The sequence below is a fragment of the Prionailurus viverrinus genome, chromosome B1 (genome assembly GCF_022837055.1).
Source record: "Prionailurus viverrinus isolate Anna chromosome B1, UM_Priviv_1.0, whole genome shotgun sequence".
In the NCBI taxonomy this organism is placed as follows: Eukaryota; Metazoa; Chordata; class Mammalia; order Carnivora; family Felidae; genus Prionailurus; species Prionailurus viverrinus.
Window position 1 is genome coordinate 145965585 of NC_062564.1, and position 14017 is coordinate 145979601.

Below are 14017 nucleotides of genomic sequence, written 5' to 3' on the forward strand. Positions count from 1 at the left end.
ACCACAAATGCACATGTATTTGTTTAAAATAATAAAAAAAAAAAAATAGTAGCCATGGGAAGAAAAGGAGGAATGGGTGTTAGTGCTTTATAGATTCATGTCATGATATTAGAGAAAGAAGGTCTCTTAATATGTCCTGATTCTTTTGAAGTGCCTCATTTGTAATCTTGACACTTATTCTTGTCTGTGATGATGATCATGACCGAGCAGTGGATTTTCTTTCTTTTCTAATATCTGTGTCTACTGTGACAGAGAGGGAGGACTACATGTTGATTTTATAAGTTTTTAAATGACCAGGACTTGGAGTAACTTCTACACAGAATAAGAAAGGCTGGTTTAAGATATTAGTATTTGTAGGAGGACTAAATGACTCTAGTTTATAATTTTTCCATGAAGAGTGCTTTCTAAGAAAAGAGATAAGTTTTGAAGGTTACAACAGAAGGAGCTTTCGAAATGATCGCCTAAGTGTTAGGAGAAAAATACCCTACAGCCTTGCAGTCTCAAAACTAATATTCAAACTCTCAATCTCTTTGCTTAAAAAAGTTTAATAAGCTGTAAAATAAATACACTTCCATTAAATATTAAATAAATTATTTACAACTTGAAAAAATACTTTTTATCTCCATGCATCTTTATGTACAGAAATAAGACTTAGCATAAAAAGTGGCAATTGAAAGTTTAAAACCATCAAAACGAAAAGGTTCCGTTTTCTTATGATCCACCAAAAAGAGGAGCCAGCGCATCACTCGTGGTTGTGACTTGGCAGTGACTCCGATCCGATACCCTGTTCAAAAATACAATAAAATATTAGAGAGAAGCTCTATTTCATTAGGGCTTTAAGAAAACATCAAAAAAAATCAGGAACCAGAATTTCTGTCCATTTTGAATGTCTTGTGAAAAATGCTAAGAGCTCTGCAGAGACAGACTATCACTTGGACTTGAATTCCTCTTTCACACCTGCTTTGGTTATGGGCCCACTTAGGTGGAGGATTACATACGCTGAAGCCTGTTTCATCAAATTCTGCTTGATGAGAAACAACAACACTCATGGGAATTAGTTTTCCTAACCAAATCTGTGCAGTGGACATAATTAAAAAGAAAGATGAAGTGGCATAGTATATTTGTGATATACAGTTAATTTGGGATAATTAGTACCAAGGGCATAATAACAGTAGCTACCAGTTAATAGCTGCCACTACGTGCCAGGCCAGCATATTCCTTTTCCAAAAATCATTTCAGACCTCCTTTGAGAGATCTCAGTTGCACTAAAGGACCAAAAATCTCCCTTTATTCATGTTGGTGGTCTTAGCTTAAGACCAACACAATAATAAATTCTGCTGCGCTAAGTACTGAGTACAGCCTGGGTTGGCATAGATAAGCAGCCACTTCATGAGTTACTGAGCTAGCATACTAATTCGGTAATAGGCTCAGACCATAATACTTGTGCTTAACCAATGCGAAACAGTGCTTCTCCATGCATCTGCAGTGTTCACTAGAAAGGGAAATACTGGATTTAGTAGATTTAGGCTTTGGTTTAGGAATATGCACATCTAAATGGCATCTCAAGTGATTCTTAAGCCCATGAAGGTCGAGTATCGATGGTTTAAGGATGTGACATCCTTCCTGAATGTCTGAGGAAATGGAGTTCTTCCTTCTGACCAATTTTAAATGTGTCCTCGATCTCTTCGCCTGCTCTTTCTCTGGAAGTTTGCTTCCTCAGCTGTCCACTTTAGTTAATAAAACATTCCTCTCTATAGCTCCTTACCTTTCCTACAACATGCTAAACTCTGCCTCTTTCCAAAAAAAAAAAAAAAAAAAAAAAAAAACCACAACAACTTATAAACAAGAACTATGATATATCTTAACCAAGGTATATTTCAAATTTGTACCCTCTGCCCCCTTCTGACTTCCTTTAAAAGGATATTCATCCTGTTCTCGCCACTGTCTCATGTTTGTGGTTATGCACCCTGCCTTGGCTCTCCACCATGTGAGCTCAACCTATCACTCCATTCAACACCCATCTGAATTAGGCTATTTTTCACAAGTTTCTCAGGTGACCTCGTCCATCTCACAGTATGACTCTTCCTCTCCCTTCATAATTGCTTGTCCCAATCTCATCAGTCTTTGGAGGCTCGCTTCCAATGCCTACATGTAGCACCCTGTCCTGCTCCCTACACACATCCCATGGCACTTTCTCTCCTTCATGGAAACTCTTCATATTCCTTTCATATGACATAATTTACTGGCCCTAGCATTCTGGTTCCTTACACTATATTCTATCTACTAAACACTAACTGCGTTGAAAAGAGGATCTGTGTCTACCTCATCTTTACATCTGTTATGATACTAGGACATAGTCTTTTCTCACTATTGAACCTATCTCATGCTCAAAAACTAAGGCTTTCATGTAGCCAATGTTCACAGTGTATCCATAATTGAGGACACTTACTTTCCTCACTTTTCTTGAGATAACAAATGCTGTATTTTTCAAAATTATAGGATATGATTTAAAGTTGTCTTTTAAAACCCAAACCTGTACCATTCATTACCTTCCGTTATGCTATGGCATGTACATTTCCATTTTCTTGTCGAAGTTTCTTTCGTTCCTCAGCTTCTCCTTCATATTCCCTGAAGTATCGTTTTCGAAGCCTTCAGAGAACAAGATATTCTATGGTCATCAAAGTTCTATTCATCTCCGTATTGACTGGGGTTTTTGTGAGTACAGGGAGTTCCTTTCTGTGAGTCCTCATGGACCATTACACTGTATTCTACGCCAAACCAAAACTTAAACCCAGCTCTAGAATATTTTATAACTGTTCTTTTTAAGGGGATGTTCATGGTGACTTTATATAAACATATTCCCAGAGTACTGGGATTTAAGTAGATATGCCCTGAGACACAAACTTTCAAAAGGCATGGAACACGTTGTATGTGTTTTGTTTTGTTTTGTTTTTTAATGGCTGACACATGATATCAGGTTAGTTTCAGAGGTATAACATAATGATTCGACAAGTCTATACATTATGCTAGTCTCCCCACAATTGTAGCTACCATCTGTCACCATGCAACACTATTACAATAGGGACTATATTCCCTATACTGTGCCTTTCATTCCCATGACTTATTCATCCCATAGCTGCAAGCCTGTATCTCCCACTCCCCTTCACCCATTTTGCCCATGTCCCCACTCCCTCCCCTCTGGCAACCACCAGTTTGCTCTCTGTATTTATGGGTCTACTTCTGCTTTTTGTTTGTTTGTTCATTTGTTTGGTTTTTCAGATTCCGCACGTAAGTGAAATGATTTTGTCTTTCTTTGTGAAATCAATTTGTCTTTGTCTGACTTTCACTCGGCATTATACCCCTAAGTCCATTCACGTTGTTTCGAATGGCAAGATCTCATTCTTTTTTCATCAACACTTAGCACAGTTGCCATGTGTTAACTGGAGGAGGAAAAAGATGGTGTAGTTTTACCACGAAAGGACTTTACACTTGTACAAACTGATTGAAATGGCTAGAGTTTTTCCAAACAAGTTGGGTTCTCTTGATTTCTAAATATAATAAATACTTCCTTGTAGTTTTATTTATTGTTACTTTCTGTTAAAATTCAATTGTTTAAAACAGTCTTGGTGCTGTACAAGAAATTCTATTTTTGGCAGGTCTTTAGTCCACCCACTAAATGTTCCTACTAAAATCACAAAAACTTTGCCGTGATGTTTGGGAAAAAAATTCAACTACGGAAAAACAGCAAAATGTGGCTTGGGCTAGTGTTTGCTATATGTTCCAAACACAAGAATATGGGAGAAAAGGAGAAAAGTCACTGCTTGGTTTTAGGAGTGCCAACGTGACAAAAGTCTTTCCACACTTTTCCAAAGGATTATTAAATATTTCAACCTGAACGATCACAAGTTTAAATAATTATTTCAAAACATCTTTCCTACCTGGCTATTTTTTCCCTTCTATCCCTTCTATGTCAAACAATAATGATTCGTCTGAGAGTATTTTTCCTGAACACGTTTGCATATCTGGCTTGAGGTGCTAACAGATCAAAATAATTTCCAGGGTGTGCAAAACAAAATGAAATCACACATCAAACTCTATGTGCATCATAAAACAGTTTTTTTTTTTTTATGTGTCTTTTTATCATTATCTAATCTGCATCTTAAATAATAGTAAACAATGGCAGAAGATAACTCCTTGTTTCCTGAATGGCAGGAGTGGTAGATCATGCACACAGTCCAGTTGTTAAAGTAATTTACCAAGGCCTAAAATTAGAATAATGAGTCTATTGCTTTTCCCAAGCTCTAGTAGCACATGAGTCATTATAGAGCCATTCACGCCCTCCCCCAACTTCCTTAAGTCACTGACTTCTGTTTGACAGACAATGCCATTTTGACATACCCACCAGTGCCTACTACCAGGAACAGTCTACTTCTAACATTCGTTGGTCATGAAGTGTGATGATGTTATTATGAGCACAGGGCAGATACTGCAGGAGTAGAACAGTAACAGAATTGTCCCTGCTTCCTACGCCCTGCCCCTCCGGAGGAAATTTTTCTTTCTTTCCTTTCTTTCTTCTCTTTCCCTTTCTTCCTTTCTTTCTCCTTCTTTCTTTCCCTCTTTCTTCTTTCATAACTGAGTGCCCATATTACCTTTAACAATTACAAATAGGCGCACGTTCTATGTAAATCAGTAGCGTGCTAGGACATTTCTAACTCCAAATTCTGCGTTTTAACAGAAACAGATGTATCTTTTCTGGGCTCCTGGTTTGAAGCTCTTTGTGAGTTTTTGTGCCAAAGCAGGATCTCTGACAACCTACTGTGAACCAGAACCAGGCTTTCATTAGACTCTGGGAAGTTTCCTTAAGCTTAAAGATATTCACAGTGGCTATCAACAGTCTGAGATTAGGAAGTAGCCATGAGTGGAAACAGGACATGAAACACAACCATCTGCTTTTAAGTTCAAAATACTTCTAAGCTTTTTGAAAAATAGCTTTACATATGAAGTGTCAATGGTGGCCGAAGTAATATATATTTTGACCTAATTCTATGATCTTTGTCAGTGAAGTGTAAAGCTATGGCCAAGGATCACATGTCCCCAATAGAATAATTCATCTAAAATGGGATATAGTACTTTGTGACAGCATACTGAAAATAAACCAACCCGGCATTATTTTATTAGGAATCTTTAAGTTATGCCGTACTTACTGGATTGTGATAACAACAGCAATCGCTGTGAAGCTCACGGCAGACACAAAGGCAGCTATGGCGGCTAAAGCGATTTTTGATAAATCACTGTCAACCATGCTGTGAGTCTTCATGGACTTTTCCCCACACCGTTCACCAAAGTAATCCTGATGACATCTGGAAACAACCCACATCCAAAAATTATAATAATAACTGAAAGCATTCTCTCTATTTTAGCATTTAATTGTAACACTCAAAAAAAAAAAAAAAAGCCATGCTATCTATTTGTATTTCAAAATCAGGAGACAGAATGCATTCAAGCCAAAGATCTATTAGTGTAAGAACAAGTTGAGATTAGTTTGGGTGTGATATTCCAAGAAGACACACCTTTTCATTCTTTGTGCTCCTTGTATGACCACCTGATGAGTTCTGTCACTTGTGATGCAGCTAATACATTCCACTATCATTTAATGTGCCAGTAGCTTTTGAGAGGAGGGAGTATAGAGCATTATGTGAAGAGTACCTTTAGGTCCTTTTTTTTAAAAAAAAAAGTTTTGCAAACCTTTTGTATATATTTTTTTTCAACGTTTATTTATTTTTTGGGGGACAGACAGAGCGTGAACGGGGGAGGGGCAGAGAGAGAGGGAGACACAGAATCGGAAACAGGCTCCAGGCTCTGAGCCATCAGCCCAGAGCCTGACGAGGCTCGAACTCCCGGACCGCGAGATCGTGACCTGGCTGAAGTCCGACGCTTAACCGACTGCGCCACCCAGGCGCCCCCCTTTTGTATATTTTTACATAGTTTGTTTTGTATATTATAAAACCAGGGGTCAGCAAACTGTAGCCAGTGGATCAAATCTGGCCATTCGTTGGGTTTTTTACAGTGTGTAAGCCAAGGATGGTTATTACACTTTAAAATGATTTTACATTTTTAAATGGTTACATTTTAGTTGGAAGCACATACATAACCTCGACCAAAGAAGCCTAAATTATTTGCCAGCTGGTCCTTTAAGAAAAAGTTGACGGGGGCGCCTGGGTGGCTCAGTCGGTTGAGCATCCGACTTCAGCTCAGGACATGATCTTGTAGTTTGTGGGTTCCAGCCTCACATCGGGCTCTGTGCTGACAGCTCAGAGCCTGGAGCCTGCTTCATTCGGATTCTGTGTCTCCCTCTCTCCCTGCCCCCCCCCCCCCCCGGCCCACTCATGCTCCGTCTCTTTCTCTCTCTGTCAAAAATAAATAAACATCAAAAAAAAAAAAAAGAAAAGAAAAAGTTTACAGACCCTTGACACTGGAGAAATAAATGGTTTTCTGCATCTAGGAGTTTCAGACCTAGTGTTATAAATAGATTTCTTTTTAATTTAGGAAAACTTACTTGCATGTTACTGCTCCCAGGTTCTCTATATATTTGCATTCTCCATGAATACAGAAATTGTGGAATTCTGCATCACACGGATTTTTCTTCTTTCTGTTTTTTCTATTTTTTCCATTTTTGCCTCCTTTTTTCTTTCTTTTGGGTTTATCTGAAGTCTTTTCACTTTCTGTCTTGTTTTTCATGGGCTTAACTACCTGTTCAACTGAAAAAAAAATAGATACGATTTACTGACAGCAGTCTCTCTTCATCTTGCATATCATTTTGGAGACATGGAGAAAGAAGTCCTAGCAGTGAGAGCTCATGGGCATGAGAACCCTATTTTTCTCATTATTTAACCCAAATTCATATATAATAACTGGTTAAAGAGAATATCTGAATGGTGTGGTGCTTGAAAATCTGAACCTCCTCGTTATTTTATAAGCTTAGAAACATATTTTGAATTTATTTATACCAGTATTATTACTATTGTTAATAGTATGTACCTGTCTAAAAAAAATGAGGAAATATCTTGCACATTTCTTGAATTTCTTATACATACCAAGTTCTTGGCAATGAGCATTAATTTGATTAAACTCAGATCACGGTTGAGTGTATTGTTATCCAGATGCTATAGATGAGGAAACTGAAGTTGAATGAAGACAAGTTACATGCCCTGGGACATGCAGCTAGAGAATGACAGTGCTGGAGTATCAAAACCTGTCATTCCCCCCTGTCCTATGTTTTCTCTTGAATAGGTCAAGGTTACTGACTAAACTGGTGCTTTAGTGTATCTGTTGATTTTATATATGCATCTCGGTCTTGTGCTCATTATCATAGTTGGGAATTACTGTGTATTACTTGAGGATGGAAAAAACGGAGAATTATATATTAGGATTAATCAATTTTCTCCAACTCCCAGATTACAACAGGTTATAATTATTCATTCCATGGGGCTCATTTCTGTGGGCAATCTATTTGAAAAACAGGAATCTAGAAATATTTGTACCTGATGCTTCTGAGAGTCAGTCATCTTAACTCTTTTGATCTACAGAAACATTCGTTCAGTGTTATTGCTATACAGGGCATAGTTTTCCCACATACTAAATATGGGAGGGAGGAGTGTTCATGTTGGAGCTGTGTGTTTTGTTATACTAGTACCTGAATAGGCTTATCTAAGCAAGTATTTAGCAAACAGAGCCCAGTGAAAAGAGGAAGATACCATAATGTCATAATACCATTAGTTATAATGGTCCTGCATAATGTCCCATTAAATAGAAAACATTAGAAATATAGGGAAGGGTATCAAAGATAGAACCCTGTGATCAAGGAAGCGACAAATAAATATTATGAGGATTTTAGCAGGTTATTATGACATTAATAATAGTCAAATTAGGAGCAATGCTTAACCGGTTGTGCAATTTTTATATTGAAAATTTGGTGATAAATAAGCAACACAAATTAGAGTAAGTCCTCTAAAAGAAAACACTTTAAATGAGTATCACTGCACGTTATCAGATACATTGCAAATTGTAGACACAGACAAATCGTCACCACGCTGAACTGCTGCAACAGACAGCAACCCCAGGGGTTCAACAGCCTTTCAAAGGAGCTCACCCATCAGTTTCCCTGTATTTCACAAGGCACTAGTCAGTTTCACTGCTAACAGTTTATTTGGCCGTTTGAAACGTTAACGACTTGAAACATCTTTAAGAGAACATTTTCTCCTCTTATCCTTCCAAAAAGAAATATAAATGAACCTCTTCCCCACCTCACATAAAAGCGCAAGTTATTGAACAAGCAGTAAAGTGGAGTGTTCCCTAAAACTTTTTCCACTTGGCGCTTAACCCAGTCACTCTCCCTGTGGTATCACCTGCTGTCCCTTCACCAGGTCTGCAAGGCAGACAGAGGGGGAGAAGTCAGGGAAACTAAGGTCAGGAGAGACGGGGCATTATGTTCTGCCTCCATATTGGATGTCTCTAGGATATTTAGATTTACTGATGACCTCATCCGTCCTGAAACTCCAAAGTAATATGAGGGTAACGAACAATACTTAACCTCTTACTTTGGTACTCTCATTTTAAGCAGATGCTCTTTTTTAAAGATCAGATAACAGCAAAAGGGAACAAAACTATGGGTCACTATTATTTAACTAACACATGGAATCTGGGGCTAAATCATGATTTTTAGCAATTTGAAATCCATGCATAGTTGTTCTTTAATATTTCCAGAAGGTTATATTATTATTTTTGTTGTGTTTTAGAAACACTTGTTTTTCAACACCTGGGGTACTTAAAAGCTAAAGTCCAACCCCACTAAAGTCCTTCCCCACTACTTTGTTCTGTTCCCTTATTTGTGTTAAAAATGCAGGTGTTTAGGGAATTTCTGTATGGGGAGTGGACACAGAAGCTGATGACTGGTTGATGTCTATGTCTGTCTCTCAGCATGGAGGCTGTGTGGCCCAATGGGAAAGAGCATCGGATCACCATCAAACACTGGAGTTCTCATCCTGGCTCAACTGCTTGCTGGCTGGAAGCTTGGGCAAAACCACCTTCTCCAGTTATCATCTTTGTGAAATGCTAACAATTCCTACTTGTAAAGTAGACTTAATAGACATTGACCATTTTTAGAGCTCCAGACATATCAGATGTACCCACACACAGCTCCTTCCATCTCAGGAGGTAGCTTCCCCAAGGCATATGCAGCACATGAACACGCAAGAAAACCATTCCGAGAGCCAGGGAATGGCTCTTCTTTTGAAGCAGCTTTGCCCATACAAACACACATCTTCTAGGCTATGTTTTCGCCTTATCCTCCACTCACCTCGGACTGAATCATCTACAATATAGCCAGATATTTGTGGTTCGTTATCATACTCTTCTGCATAATCATAGTCGATCCCCGAGGACAGTTCCCTACTAGAAGGCGTTTCACTCACAGGGGAAATCTCCCTTCCTGAGGACCCATTTCTTGGGGTAACCTCAAATCCATCGGCACTGTGGTCCCCAGAAAATGGTTCCCCTTTTCCAGAGGAGGTGTCATTGGCAGCTGATCCAGCAGCATAATGGGCTGTGGGAGAAAGAACAACGGGAGAAAAGAAAAGGTAGAGCAGAGTGAGTGCCTTTCTCACCAGTCAGCTGGGTTCAGGAGAAATGTTTATCTTCTGATATCAAAGCTGTTATTGCACATGTGCTATTGTTTGGGATTGAGTCACTTATGAAAGCATCTTCACATTCTGCCAACAAGCAAACTCAGCTGCTCCAATTTACAGAGCTGCTTTCATCGAGGTTTTCTTTTCCACAGACGGTCTCCATTACCTTCCACACCAACTTATGCTGCCATATAGGCAAGTTCGTCTAATTACTGAACAGGTAATGTCTGTAGAGTCCCATCACTTCACATGCCAAATGCATTTGTGTTTGCTAGAATGACCCATTTGAACGGATGGGTTCTAGATATAAATATCAGACTCTCTTGACACGTGTTCATATTTTTAGAAAGGTGACATACATAACTGTAAAACAACATAAATGCTATTTGATAGTAAGGACTCTTCCTGTCATTGTTTCATTATTCTTGTTCCTACCTAGGGAAGAACCTGGGCGGGGGGAGCCCAGGTGAGATTTGGGGGCCTAAAGTTTCAGGCCCCTGGTTTATCTTATAGGTCTCACTAAAGGAGCAACAGGGTGGTGCTTTTACTTCTCCCTGGGAGGGCCTCTAGGAAGGTAAAGGTACAATCACTAGACAGAGGAGATGGAGATTTTAGGCAGGAGTCAGCGCTCCGCGTCCAGGACTTAACTACTCTAAAATCTGCGGAAATCGCTTCACCTTTCTGGACTCGGTTTCTTTTTCTGTAAAAGGCAGAATTTGGAACACAGGATCTCTGAGGTCTCCTCCAGCTGGACTAAAGTAAAAAATTCGGGAACTCTCCGGCACCCTCTTCCTGACCTGGGACGTCAGAGGCACCTGCCCGCGTTTCTCCTCCTCCCCGGCAGTAACCTTGGGGAGGGCGCTGCCGTGGACGCCTCCCGCCGTGGGAGAAGCGCAGGCCGGCAGTTCGGAGCCGGGATGCCCTCACCTGAGCCCAGGATCAGGAGCGACAGCACCACGGGCGCCGGCGGCAGCAGCGGGGCTCTCATTGGTCCCTCGGCGCGGCGGCGGCGTCGCGGTCTCTGGGGCAACTCGGCCGGGAGTCGCGGCTGGAACAGGAGGTGGCGGAAGAGAGAGCGGACAGGAGGGAGTGTGCGGCCGTGCTCGCCGCCCGGCCGGGCTCGGGCGCTGGACGAGCGCCTACAGCTCGCCTCGGGATCCCTCGGTTCCGACTCGGGCGCGGGCAAAAGGTGTGCGAACATTCCGGAGGCGCGGCGCGCACCTGCGGCTTTATAGGCCGGGCGGGGACCCGGGCCAGGCCCGTGACGTCACGGCCTCCGCTGTGGGTGGAGGAGGGCGGCTGCGCCACAAGAGGTTACTACCCCAAAACCACACGCGGATGGCAGGCGCCCCACCTCCCCGGAGCGTGGAGAGCCACCGGGAGGAAATGGAAATTAAACCCTCGCTGCGAGCTGAGAACACGCCCGCTCCACATTCGACGGTGGGAGTAGAGTTGGAGAGCTGGTAGCTGACAGTCAAAAGTCCCACTTTCTCAAACCACCTGAAGAACCTCCGTGTAGACTTTGGTTGGTCTTAATACTACAAGTGACAGGGATTGATTAGAAGAGTTCCCTATTAAGATGTAGAAGTACTTTAAGACCAAGAGTGACTTAGCAAGGAGAGCCTGATGTCCTTTAACAGGGATTATGAAGTTCGTGAAACGGCTAGAGAGAGCGCCCCCTAATGAGGAGCGACTTTATTTAAGATGGGCCCTTTATCCCGACCGCGAGCCCTTTCTTCCCCACTGCTGGAAAGCGGCCAGAATTTCAAATCTTCTCCCCTCCCATTCATTTGTCTGTGTCCCAAGGTCCTTATCAAAATGAGGATTTATTGACCATCTATCATTGCCGAACTATAACCGCTTAGAGGATGACCTGCCCCGTCTCAGTCAGTAACCTTGCTGGTTAAGAATCATTTTTCCCTGTTTTACAAGGAGGACTTGCCACCCCTGGTTATGGCAGAAACCAGATGGATTTAAGGTCCTCTGACTCTAAAATCTCTCTCCACTCTGATAAAGGAATTTGGAGTAAACCGATCTTTGGAAAGAGAGCTTCTGGGAAGAACAATACTTGGTCCTAAGGAATAACCACTGCTGGGAGGGTATTGACGTTTAAATGAAGGGGGTGCCCAAGTCTGTGCACCACAAATCCCAGGATAAAACCGCCGGCTTTGAGGAAGCCCGGTTAGAATCTGGTAGGGCAGTTAATCCCAACAAGAAGGAAAAATGAAGAGGATGGGAGCCGCTCAATTCGACTGGCTTTGATGGAGACACAGCTCCAGAACTGGATTTTCCTTGACTTGAAGAAAAAAAAGCAAGCATCATTCTCCCTCTCTCTAACTGGTTCCTTGTCTTAAAGATACGTATCTCTTCCAGTGCAACAGCCCTTTTTGGAGTGTGGATCACAGTACATCTATCCTAATTCTGGGGAACTTTTGTAAAGCTACTTACTTTTTAATGGCATATGGAGGTCGTGGGCTAAATAATACCATACATTTAGCAGGATGAAATAAACAGTCGTGACTCATGCCTTCCCTTCTAGTCAACATTTGCTGAGAGTATATTTGGTGTCATCTGCTTGTTTTATTTTTTTATGTGGGGGGGCTGGGGGTGGAGGCAGTAAAGAGAGCGATGAACTGATCACCGTTCCCTGCTCTCCAGAAGCTCAGTGTGGTGTGGGCCGGAAAAGTAATTCTGTTATGTCAGATGATAAGAAGGATTTGGACTGCCATGGAAAACAAGGATGCAGTTTAGTTTTGCTCCCCCGCTTAATGTCCTTACCAGCAGAAAGCTTAAATGGAAAGAACACCTCTGACACAGTATGCCCCAAAATGGAAAAAAAGACCAGGAAGACGGCACTGCCCATCCCAGGGTGAAGCAGGGACCTGCACCGTCATCTTTGTGGCTGGAGGAGAAGATTCTGATTCAGACAGATTCACAGCCTTGCCCGCAGATTTCAAAAGATGGCAGGGATTTTGTTTAGAGTTCAGACTGTGGCGCTGCTCTCCTCTCAGGCTTCGCTTTTGTTCTGGTCCCATTGTTCCCTTTCCCTTACTCTTTCTTCTCAAGTGAGAGGAAGGCAAGTTGTGTGCATGCATCATCAGAAATGGTTCACTTTGAAGGGAAGTGAGTTCTTTACACCGGAAATTGCTTAGTCTTTTTACAACTGGAAATGTGGAGGGTGACGATTTCCGTTGGTATGGGATGGAACATAGAATTATAGGGGCAGATTGCTAGTGCTTAGTATGAGCTGTAAATTCACCCCAGTTGGGTAATCATGTACAAATTCCACCACAAACTAAACCACCTAATATTTGAAAGACTCGGGTTCCTCATCTGAAAATAGAAATAAAGCTACCGACCTGCTGTTAAGCAGATCAAATGAGATAAGATAACCTATGCAAGCAACACAAAACCTAGCAAATGCGGAGTGCTCAATACATGGCAACTATTATTATTAGCCTTGGCATTATGATAGGTACATTCTATTAATCACATTGAAGAACCAAGTGACTCTTATAAATGGAGCTACTCACAGAGGAAGTGAAATAATCTTCAGTATTTTCAAGCCCATGAACTTTGTACCTACTTCCCATTAACTCTAACCATTTTGAACATTTTATGGTTCATCATCGGGTACCATGGGGCGTCATAATGGTTGCATCACAGTGTAGCACCCCTGATGACTCACAGCATTCTGGAATTTGCACGAGAGGGAAACCTTCCCCATGTCATGTTGGATACTCTACATTCTGCATGCTAAGCAGAGACAGGGAAGAACAACTTCAAGAAATTCAAGTAGAATTCAAGTAGCTACTCTTCTTTATCTTGAACAATTGATGGTTCCCACACCTACTAGGAGGCTAAAGGCAGCTCTATGGGCCAGTGCTCCCAGCCAGCCACTCACTTTGAAGTCTGGTATCCGGATCCTGATAATATTTTATATGTATAGTAGAAACAAACTCACTTTGACTCTGCTAAAAGGTGTGCTATAGAACCCAAGAATAATCATGTGTTTGTTCATATAATTGATCTTGAGTTTTTATAGAGAGGGCCAGGTCTGAGTCAACCCATGAAACCCTCAACTAAAATTAAGAAATTCTCTCATGTATAAGTAACATTTCCTATATTATTAACAAATGCATTGGCTCCATTTAGATGTCTGTAATTTTCTACTCTTCACCTTCGAGTTTATCCATGCTAAAGAATATATAATTTCTAGTTTTTTCAAAAACAGGCCTTCCATGAATTTGATTTGTTGGGTACCTTGACGTACTAGTAAAATAAAAGTACTTGGCCCTTTAAAACCTTAACATGATGGCTTTTGCAGAGCAGTA

General features: G+C 41.2%; 1 protein-coding gene across 3 annotated transcripts; it reads right to left on the reverse strand.

The window, feature by feature from the left end:
• Positions 1-574: 574 nt before the first annotated feature.
• AREG (amphiregulin) lies at positions 575-13368 on the reverse strand. Of its 3 annotated transcripts, none has more exons than XM_047856350.1 (7): positions 13217-13368; positions 10611-10731; positions 9356-9601; positions 6557-6758; positions 5205-5360; positions 2550-2649; positions 575-784 (listed from the first exon to the last, which is right to left on the reverse strand). In XM_047856350.1, exons 1-6 carry the CDS (start codon positions 13274-13276, stop codon positions 2556-2558), a joined length of 879 nt encoding a protein of 292 aa, XP_047712306.1. In that variant the 5' UTR covers positions 13277-13368; the 3' UTR covers positions 575-784; positions 2550-2555. The 3 variants fall into 3 exon arrangements, with proteins under 3 accessions (XP_047712306.1, XP_047712305.1, XP_047712304.1); XM_047856349.1 differs by having other exon boundaries at positions 10611-11221; positions 13217-13273; XM_047856348.1 differs by lacking the exon at positions 13217-13368 and having other exon boundaries at positions 10611-11855.
• Positions 13369-14017: the final 649 nt, after the last annotated feature.

Bases quoted from the DNA above. Each gene is read 5' to 3' on its own strand.
- AREG (XM_047856349.1), bottom strand. From the start codon at position 10,884: ATGTTCGCACACCTTTTGCCCGCGCCCGAGTCGGAACCGAGGGATCCC. The intron at 9,602-10,610 runs GTGAGGGCATCC...TTTCTCCCACAG, and splicing joins GCTCCTGATCCTGGGCTCAG to CCCATTATGCTGCTGGATCA. The intron at 2,650-5,204 runs GTAAGTACGGCA...TGTTCTCTGAAG, and splicing joins GCTGTTGTTATCACAATCCA to GCTTCGAAAACGATACTTCA.